Source organism: Leuciscus leuciscus (assembly GCF_965113295.1).
Source record: "Leuciscus leuciscus genome assembly, chromosome: 13".
In the NCBI taxonomy this organism is placed as follows: Eukaryota; Metazoa; Chordata; class Actinopteri; order Cypriniformes; family Leuciscidae; genus Leuciscus; species Leuciscus leuciscus.
In genome coordinates, this window is record NC_138737.1 from 159,345 (window position 1) to 170,000 (window position 10,656).

The following is a 10,656-nucleotide window of genomic DNA, read 5'->3' on the forward strand; positions in this document are numbered from 1 at the left end:
GCGCAGATCCACCATCTGATCTGGATACGGCCCGGATCCGGCTGACTACATCATGTGTTGTGGTCGTGTCTAGGCGCAGGTCCACCATCTGATCTGGATACGGCCCGGATCCGGCTGAATACATCATGTGTTGTGGTCGTGTCTAGGCGCAGGTCCACCATCTGATCTGGATACGGCCCGGATCCGGCTGACTACATCATGCGTTGTGGTCGTGTCTAGGCGCAGGTCCACCATCTGATCTGGATACGGCCCGGATCCGGCTGACTACATCATGCGTTGTGGTCGTGTCTAGGCGCAGATCCACCATCTGATCTGGATACGGCCCGGATCCGGCTGAATACATCATGTGTTGTGGTCGTGTCTAGGCGCAGGTCCACCATCTGATCTGGATACGGCCTGGATCCGGCTGAATACATCATGTGTTGTGGTCGTGTCTAGGCGCAGGTCCACCATCTGATCTGGATACGGCCCGGATCCGGCTGAATACATCATGTGTTGTGGTCGTGTCTAGGCGCAGGTCCACCATCTGATCTGGATACGGCCCGGATCCGGCTGAATACATCATGTGTTGTGGTCGTGTCTAGGCGCAGGTCCACCATCTGATCTGGATACGGCCCGGATCCGGCTGACTACATCATGCGTTGTGGTCGTGTCTAGGCGCAGGTCCACCATCTGATCTGGATACGGCCCGGATCCGGCTGAATACATAATGTGTTGTGGTCGTGTCTAGGCGCAGGTCCACCATCTGATCTGGATACGGCCCGGATCCGGCTGAATACATCATGCGTTGTGGTCGTGTCTAGGAGCAGGTCCACCATCTGATCTGGATACGGCCCGGATCCGGCTGAATACATCATGTGTTGTGGTCGTGTCTAGGCGCAGGTCCACCATCTGATCTGGATACGGCCCGGATCCGGCTGAATACATCATGCGTTGTGGTCGTGTCTAGGCGCAGGTCCACCATCTTTTTCTCACAGAGATGATCTAACAAGTGTTGTGGCATTAAATGCAGAATAGGAACATTCTTTGGGCTGTTATCAGCTAATTACTTGAAAGCTATTTTTATCACTAAATAATTGGTCATCTGTGCCTGTTTCAAAGGGTTTTCAGGAAGTTCATTGTGTGAAAATATACACTTAACGCAGATATTCATTTATAACATTTGACTGAGTAAAGATTTAGTTTAAGGTTTAACCAATAGCGGGTCTTGTCATGTTTCAGGCCCACGGCTCCCAGCACACGGATCCCAGCACACGCTTCAGCCGGAAGAGGCTCGTCTGCACCTGTGGAAATTGATGTAGGCCTTTATGTAGGACAGACTCTGAGCGGGACATTATTTAAGGTTATTTAAAGACATGACAAAAGTAGGCTAAGTGTCACGTGTCGACTCCCGAAAGAAAAACACAGAAAGTTAAGCGGTATGATCCTCAAGATTAATAAAAGACAGTAATATTGAAGATGATAGTCCATAAAATCAGCATTAGAGGTGGCGTGATCTAGCGGTTAGAGACACGCATTAAAACCCTTTCATGTGTAAAACATTAAATATGCCTGTCCTGCTCAAACACCAGTTTATGTTTGTGATTCCAAGCTTTATGTCCCTCCAACCTGAAGCATCTGATATGGACATTTTACTGACCCGTGGATCCCGAGAGTAAACGATGATGGTAATGTCCTATCATCACTGTAAAGCTGCTTTGAGGCACACTGTACTGTTAAAAGCGCTGTATAAATGAAGGTGACATGGAGAGTAAAATACTGTTTTAGAGCAGACTAATGACTGTCTGGTTGCTTATAAACCAAAAACACAAACGTGCAGAAAAACACAGACTGGTGCTCAGAACACATCTGACTGGTTCTGGGATCTGGGATCAGTTTGTATGTTAGGGTTAGTGTTAGCAACACTAACTCATGATTAAACACTAGACTGTAAATGGCTTTGCAAAAAACATAAATAAAGCTTTTTGTCTTTTCCACTGACACATTTCCAAGGTAAATGATTATAAAACAAGAAAATGAATGAAGGGTCGAAGTCTTTCATCCATCAGTTGTTGATTGGCTTGTGAAAAGTGAGTCCATCACAGGAGGACATTATGATTAAAGATTACACATATGAAAATAAATGCACAGATGAACCATGTACAAGACAACCAACAACTAAGGAAATAGTTTCATTCTGACTTCAGTGGAGAAAGAGTGCAGACGGTCCAACGAGGAAATGCAGGAATGAAACGCGGCTCACACGGAGTCATTGCTCCGGCCAATCATTCTTCAGAGAGAACAGGGAAAACAAGCAAATAAAACTCCTCCATCGCTCTATTTTCTAGACAAACACACCCAAAAAACATTGGCTCACACACTGACAAAATATAAAAGCATTTAAATGAGTAAAGCACTAGTTTCTGCTCATTGGCTGTGATGTTACGGCCCTTCAGCACGTATTTCTGTCTGCAAAAGATTAAATCATCATCATCATCAAATGATTCAAAGTCGTTGTAAAACGGCACTTATAAAAGTGAAGTGAGCGATGAGAAAAGCACTGATGTTTGTCACACGACGGAAGAAGTCAGGAGGGAAAAACAGGGACCCAAACTCGAGTGCAACAGAGGTTTATTATCAATTATGCTCTAAGGACATCAACAAGCTTTATGCTATCGTAATATGAATATCAAATTTCACTGCAATAAAGTGCAAGTCCTTTTGACTGTACATTGGTTTCATTTACTAGTGTATTGTGCCTGTAAAAGAATCAGAAGCCCTTGAGTTCAAACTGCACAAATGTAAAGTTGAACTTAAACTACACAGAGCTGAAGATTCATCATCATCATCACCACAAAATAAACTCGACTTCAAGCTAACGTCGGTATAATATTTCTATGTCTGTAAACCGTTAAACTTCAGCTCATGCGGTGCAATAACTATAGGGCCAATGGTTTGGTTTTTACAGCTCGTCCGGGTTCAAAGATCAAAGATTCAAAAGAGACACACTTCCTCGGTCCTGACGGCTAAACAGGCGATTTAACCAGTTCATGATCGAGATTAGAGACGGTGAAGAAATAGATTAATGTATAGTAACAAAAAACAGGCATTGACATGAACACGTGGCACAATCCAGTAACACAGAACAGTCCCGATATACAGCCTGTGCATAGGAAGAATAAAAGCACTTATGGTATCTGCAAACATTAAGCACACATCATCATTGTAATGCTCGTTTATGCTGGAGGGGAGCGATGACAGCATTCCAGTCCACTGGAGAAACGGAACCAGCGCAGGGAACCGGCGGGTCGAGGACGGGTCTGGCGGGTCCTACCGTCTTTGCATAGAGATAGAAAGAGAAAGCAAACCTGTCGACAAGCGGCAAGAAACACAGAACAAATTCAACAGGAATCCGAGCAAAGATGGTAGGACTCTGTTGGAAGCGTTGCATGCCAATCAGCCGAAGCCCAGCCGAAACCCAGCCGAGACACAGCCAGAGCCCAGCTGAGACACAACCGAAGCCCAGCGGGAGCCAAGCCGGAGCCCAGCCGAAACCCAGCCGAGACCCAGCCGAAACCCAGCCGAGACCCAGCCGAAGTTCAGCCGAGACCCAGCCGAAACCCAGCAGAGACCCCAGCCGAAGTCCAGCTGAGACCCAGCAAGAGCCCAGCCGAGACACAGCCAGAGCCCAGCCGAGACCCAGCCGAAGTCCAGCCAAGACACTGCCGAAGCCCAGCCGAGACCCAGCCGAAACCCAGCCGAAGTCCAGCCAAGACCCAGCCGGAGCCGAGTCACTATCTGTGCAGCAGCACGAAGGCCTCGAGCCGCTCGGGGATGTTTCCGCGGTACGCCAGGCCGTGTTTGACGATGGCGCGCGCGGCCAGACACTGCAGGGTGGTGTGGTTGATGGGCTGGATCAGGTTCTTGGCCATCTCCTTCTCGTCCAGCAGATCGCAGGCCGTCTGCTTGAAGGAGTTGGTGCTGTCGAAGTGCGTGCCGCAGGAGATCAGCAGGTTCATGATGTCGGGGTGGTTGTTGGACGCCGCCACGTGGAGCGGGCTGTTGTCGTCCTGATCCCGAGAGTTCACGTCCGCGCCGCACTCCAGCAGGATCGACGTCACCTGGGAGGAGGGAGGGGCACTTTCAAAAATACTGTATTCGAATACATGTGCTCATAAAAACAGAATATTCAAATATGACTTTATTAAAATGACGTTCAACGAGAAAGAACGTTGAACAAAAAAAATTAAAAAAAATTTATTCATCAAGTTTACGATTAGGCGATTTACAAAACAGGCTTATATGTTATATCTTCAGGTTTTCTTTTAGTTGAAAACATTAAACAATATGCGTAAACAAAAAATATAAAGAACAAAAGTATCTAAGCTCAAGCAGCGCGAACGGGAGACGTACATACACTCGAGTCAGCATATGGTTATGGGGTTTATATTGTTGAGAAACACAGTAATATCCACATGCTGGCACATCCACGGCTGCGCTGACAGACCTTCCAGAGACACAGAGAACGGTGTGTGAAGTTTCTAACAGCACTGTGTGTTCCCTATTCTTTAACCGTCTCACTCGACGAAACTTAAAGGGAGCAGATCATGTGTCTCGAGATCATTTTGCTCTCTGATAGCCGTGATCATCTCGGCTCACTCGTGTTCAGCTCGCCTGCGGTCGGGAATATGGACACGGCCTCTCCTCAGTCGACGGCTGTTTGGATGTGATTTCTCATTGTGGAGATATTATGATAACTCAGTTTCATTCATTCATTTGATCAAAAGTGATTACATTTTGTAAGATCGTTTTCATCGAAGTAATTCAAACTTTGCGAGGCAGACGACGACATTATGTGATCAGAAGCACTGGGTGGCGCTGTGGAGTGGTGACTGTATTTAACCATAACTGAGTTTTAGCGCTTGGGATTTATCATGGATTCACTGCATTTACGGCAAAGCAACGTAGGAAAATTCTAACAGTATTTTTATTTTTTTAATTATTGATGCACAGCCGTACCTGGAAGGAGGGGAACTTGCAGACGGGGTATCGGCCCACACAGGTGGTGTTCCGGTCCACGGCCAGGTGAAGCGGGCTGAACCCGTTCTTCCCACACGCCTGCAGCTTCAGGAACTTGTAGATGGTCTCCTTCTTGAAGTGGTCCTGCTCCACGGCACACGGCACCTTCTCCAGCAGGCAGATGAGGTGCAGGATGATGGACAGAACCTTGCCGAGCTGGGCCGGGTCCGGGCCGGGCCTCTTCACAGCTCGCTCGATCTCCAGCACGCTCTTGCTGAGGATCTCCATGAGCTCGTCGAAGGACACAGAGGTTCCCAGAAGGCCCTTGGCCCGGTCCTGCAGCATGAAGGAGAAGAGTTCTGCGAAGGAGAGGAGACTGCTGGCCGTCATCGGGCTCAGCGGGTCCAGGTTGTTCTGCTGCATGTCTAACGCGTACTTCCACAGCTTGATGCACCTCTCGAAGTTCCCCGAGTCTGCGTACACGGCTCCCCGGTAGCGTATGTAGTAGGAGGTGTCGGGGTGCGCCGGGCCGAGGATGCGCTCTCGGATCAGCAGCGCCTGCATACGCATGTCATCCGGGTCCGCGATCAGCGCCTCCAGCTCCTCTAAACTGTTCACTTCTCTGGTGTAATCGTACGCCGGCACCGGCTTGGGCTCGTCCTTCGAGAGCACGTGGGTCGAGTCGCTGTGCCGCGAGTCCATGGCCCTCTTCCAGTACTTCAGCGCTCCCAGCAGATCCCGCTTCTTGTCCACGAACGTGGCGCCCAGCAGCTCCAGGGCGTTGATGCGCTCGGCCCGGCCCGTGTGCGGGTGCGTGGTGAGGAAGTCCACGATGTTGGTGTGGCCCGTCACGCTGGCGGACAGCAGCGGAGTCATCCCGTACCCGTCCTTCTCCATGGTGGCGCCGTACTTCAGGAGCATCTTCATGATCTCCAGGCTCCCGGACTCAGCGCAGTCGTGGAGAGCCGTGTTCCCTGCGTCAGAGACACACTGATGAACACCACAGCAAACACCAGCGCTGCACGAGATACACTGCAAAAAATGCTTTTCTTACTTAGTGTTTTTGTCTTGTTTCCAGTCCAAATATCTACTATTTCTTGAAGGGGTCGTCGGATGCCCGTTGGTGTGATTCTTTAGGGTCTCAGTGTAAAGTTTGTAACATACTTTGTTTAAACTCCTCAATGGGTGTGTAAAACAACACGCTTATTACCTCGTCAAAAACAGTTTCGACCCGTTTCGGTGCATGTCTCTCTTAATGATAATGAGCACCTGCATCTTGATTTAAGATTTAGATATTTGGACTGGAAACAAGACAAAAATACTAAGTAAGAAAAGCATTTTTTGCAGTGTAGATTTAAATGTGCAGCACAATCAGAACCAAACGGACTCGCTTACAGTCTGAAACATTGGGATGACCTGATCACTATGAGTTCACAATGAGTCTAATTGATGAAGTCCAAAATATTGGCAATGCTGGGAATTTATGTATGCCATTCATTTCCATGAAACGGCCTGTCTGACATCTGGGAGAAACGCTGCTGCTTCGTTCATGTTCTACCAGTCGTTCAAAGAGAATAAACATTTGTATAAATTCATTTGTGTTCGCATTCTCAACAGTCTAACTGTGATTATTTTGCAGTGTAAATAGCAACTAAAAGTCTTATTTTTGCCCCAATTAAATTATATTTATACTGTGTAAATTGTGGCAGATTCTATGAGTGTATTGCAGAATATTATAAAACAATGTGTAATAATAACAACATATTCAGTGTTAGTATATTTGTAAAAATCATAAATGTCTGCTGCTTTTTTAGGATTAAATTACATTACATTACTTGTCCTATTATAAAATAATTCTGTATTTTCAGCTTCAGAATCATGAATATTGTTATTCTGGCGTCTCTATTATCCAGTGCTTTGGGTTTCCAGCATCAAGTCCAAGAATATTCATTTACACCCACAATGCAATATTAAATTTAGCATTTTAATCAACTACATTTTTTGTTAACCCATTATCATGTTCAGTTTAGTGTGAAACTCGAGGTCGGGGAGCGGATCGGTTCTGTGGGGACTGGAGTCAGTCCTAGAGCCTCCCAACAAATCTCTGGGGAGCGACTGGGCCGATCCCTTTCCCAGAGCTCCACCTGTCCGGTTTAGGGGGAAATCTGATCTATTGATTGTATTGTCTTGGAGCATCGCAAAAGTTAAATGCGTGCGTCGGCACAGACATTCATAATGGTGCGGAGCAGCACTGTTTTGTTGTTGTGTTTTCACTAAGAATAATAGGCTAACGAACTCACCGTTCCAGCAATCCGCCCCGAACTGGCGCTAATTTGAGCGGAGGGAGCAGAATAGAGCAAACGGTTTTCCATAGGGATGAGCTGCACACGCCGGCTCTGTTCTGCGCGCTCCTGCGGACACGTGCGCATTTTAGTTTTGCTTGCAAATTAGCGCCAACTCGGGGCGCAGATTGCTTAATTGGTGAGTTCATTAACCAATTATTCTTGATGAAAAACACAACAACAAAACAGTACGATGACAAATTCTCTTAAATAGGCGCTTTTATATTTCCGCCATCATCTTGTCAGTCAGCTCCTCGCTCTCGTGATTACTGAGATCTGACTCCTGACGCTGATCTGTGCTGCGACTCTCTCTCGGCTCACGATTTATTAAGCAGACACGTTCAGTTTAATAGTGTCTGTTCTCCAAGTGCACTAAATAACCACATCGACGGTGCCATGCAAGCGATGTAACCGGTGTCGCTTCTGAACACCATCAACACCGACTATCGTAGCTAGCTTAACTGAATCGTGACACGTGGGTATCGTTACACTCCATAGCGTAGAGTTAGCATCTGGTACCTTTGACGCTCTTGCGGTTGACGTCGGCTCCTCTCTCCAGCAGGAACTGCGCGATCTCTCGATGGCCTTTATAGCAGGAGATCATCAGGCACGTGTGTCCGTGTCTGTTGGCCACCTCCAGATCCGCCCGGTGCTCCACCAGGTAGCGCACGATGTCCAGGTGCCCGTCGAAGCAGGCCGCGCGCAGCGGGGTGGAGTTGGTGAGCGTGGTGTTGTTGACGGAGGCTCCGTGACCCAATAGAGACTGCACCACCTTCAGGTGCCCGGCGGCCGAGGCGGCCCACAGCGGAGGCGCTCCCTCGATGATCTCGCCGTCGAAGTTCACGGAGCCGCCGAGCTCCACCGGCGCGCAGCAGCGCTCCATCAGGAACTCCACCAGTTCCAGGTGCCCATAGCGGCTCGCCATCAGCAGCGGCGTGGCTCCGCTCGTCTTCTCCGCCATGAGCGTCAGCACCTCGTGATCGCTCTTGTTCTCCAGGAGCTTCTGGAGGAGGCGCAGTTTGCCGTCTCGGGCCGCGTTGAAAACAGCCGTTTTTAGATCCATGGCACAGAGTGGCTCTCAGTCCTGCAGACACAATCACACACACGTTAATAGTTAATAACACGTTAATAATTGTCAGAAGTAGCGACTTCGGTACTGAAATTTTAAAAATGTGCCACTTTAAGCGCTGGTGAGCGGAATTGTAAACACCTCTGATTGGCCACTGTGTTCACAAGCTCATCGGATATGTCTGTGATTGGCTACAATGATTCTGAAGTTCAAAATACATAATTACTTTAGATGAATATGCTTGCACTCTTTCACTTTTAATAGATATATTAAAAATAATGACATTTGGCATTACAGTATATTCAACATTATATTGTAGTTTAATGTAGTACTGACACTAAAACTCTGAAAACTAAAAAATTCTCTCACACAGTAATTTCCATTTTGGGTGAACTAACATCACATATCGCCGCGGTCCACGATCGCCTGCTTATTGTAGCATTTTTGTATTGCGATATATTGTTGTGACCCGATATATTGTTGTGACCCGATATATTGTGTCTGTAGTGTTTGAGGAATATATAATAATCAGAACAAAGAAGCTTCACGACTGAAATATTAGAGAGTCTTTTCAATAATTATTTAATGTTATTTAAAAGACACTTCATAGTCAGTAATATTATTGATCTGACTGCAATGACACTATCAGATCTGATTAAAGACTCTCTTGTTGTGTGTAGAACTGCTTTATAACTGAATCAAACTCATTTTATAATTGACGAACTACAGGTATTGATCTGAACTGAATCAACAACAAGTCCATCAAGTCAAGTCAGCTTAAAATAGACAAATTCAGTCATTATTCAGATCAGAACACTGTCAATGTTGCAAAATTCGTCAATTATGAAACAGCTATAAAACTATAAACTGAGCTGAATGATGTCATGAAGTTTGCATCTTTGATTCTGTTATTGTCCTGTTTATTACTGAGAATCTGTACTGTTATAGAAATATTTACTAATACTTGGCAAATAAATCATTTAAAATTTTTGTCACGTGACATCTACGTATAATCGCATACTATAGAATGACGACCAATAAACCAGTTTAGTGTCATTATATACACCAATATCTGACCAACACAGAGGGTCATTATCCTCATCAGTGTTTCTGTCACATCGGCTGTATGTCTGCCATCAAACGGCAGTGTTTATCTCCGGTTTTCCCTCATAAAACCGTGTTTTCCGCGGTTCCCGAGGCCGCAGCTCTTACCGCTCGCGCTGATCGATCGTGTCCGTTACCGGGCCGCTAGTTCGGGGTTTCAGACACACAGACCCTCACGGATCTTTAGCTCATGTCGAGTCCAAATAATACAAAAAGATAAAAATAGAGTCGCTGCGGCTCTTCCTCCCCCGCTTCCTGAAACATCGAGCGAGATCCTCCTCATCAATCAAACACACGCGATGGTCACTGAGGCACAATCAGCTTCCCCAAATAAACATAATTCTGGCTTAATGTCCATTTCTGCCCGTAATCTGAATTATATCTCTCAGCTCGTCGAATCTGTTGCTCTACTGCTGGTTTTCCCCGTCGGTAACACAAGGCCCCGCCCCCTGCGAGTGATTGACAGCCGGACGGTCCAATCACGCTCTCACTCAAACCTTCTCCATTTAAAGGTAAACGAAAACAGTCACGACGCGAGACCGAGCGCTTTTAATAACGCGCACGCGCACATTACGTTTCTCGCGGATTCATCAAGCAGTGTTTTACTCGGTAATGATAAGCCTTGAGAGACTAAATCACAGAAATGAACGAGGCGATTTGAAATGTTCCTCTAGATGTGCCTGTTGCTGCAGTGAGTGAGTGTTTCCTCACAGCGCCCACTAGAGGCCACGTGAGGAACTGCAGCACTGAATGATGAGCAGAGATTATACTGTACACTTCCTTTACTTGGCAATACTGTATGCAAAACCAATAAAGCTCAGTAAATACCTTTAAAATGTATGAGTTTGATTGATTCTTGCAAAATGAATGTCCAGAACACATTAAAAGTTTTGTGTTTTCAGTTTAAACGATGTGTGTTAGCGGCCCTAAGTTAATAACTAATGATCTTTGCAATGGAAGTAAATCAATCAAAAACTGACGTTATCTGGACAATAACTTTATTCTAGATCTGCTGTAAAGCCTAAACAATCTGTTACTGTAATTTCCTATTATCTCCATATAAATGAAGGTGACTTGACGTGATTCTGAACGTTTCTGTGTTGTTTTGGAAACTGTTAAAGAAACTGTAGGAAGAAAATGTTT

The 10,656-nt window shown here is 46.3% G+C and overlaps 1 protein-coding gene across 1 annotated transcript; it reads right to left on the reverse strand.

The window, feature by feature from the left end:
- Positions 1 to 2,593: 2,593 nt before the first annotated feature.
- Positions 2,594 to 10,205, reverse strand: fem1c (fem-1 homolog c). The gene is made up of 4 exons (XM_082188091.1): positions 9,622 to 10,205; positions 7,860 to 8,424; positions 4,999 to 5,972; positions 2,594 to 4,100 (listed from the first exon to the last, which is right to left on the reverse strand). The coding sequence occupies exons 2-4, from the start codon at positions 8,401 to 8,403 to the stop codon at positions 3,774 to 3,776; spliced, it is 1,845 nt and encodes a 614-aa protein (XP_082044217.1). The 5' UTR covers positions 8,404 to 8,424; positions 9,622 to 10,205; the 3' UTR covers positions 2,594 to 3,773.
- Positions 10,206 to 10,656: the final 451 nt, after the last annotated feature.

Excerpts from the sequence above, each read along its gene's own strand:
- fem1c (XM_082188091.1), bottom strand. The coding sequence starts at position 8,403 with ATGGATCTAAAAACGGCTGTTTTCAACGCGGCCCGAGACGGCAAACTG. Across the intron at positions 5,973-7,859 it reads CAACCGCAAGAGCGTCAAAG|GGAACACGGCTCTCCACGAC; the intron begins GTACCAGATGCT and ends TCTCTGACGCAG. Across the intron at positions 4,101-4,998 it reads GCAAGTTCCCCTCCTTCCAG|GTGACGTCGATCCTGCTGGA; the intron begins GTACGGCTGTGC and ends CCCTCCTCCCAG.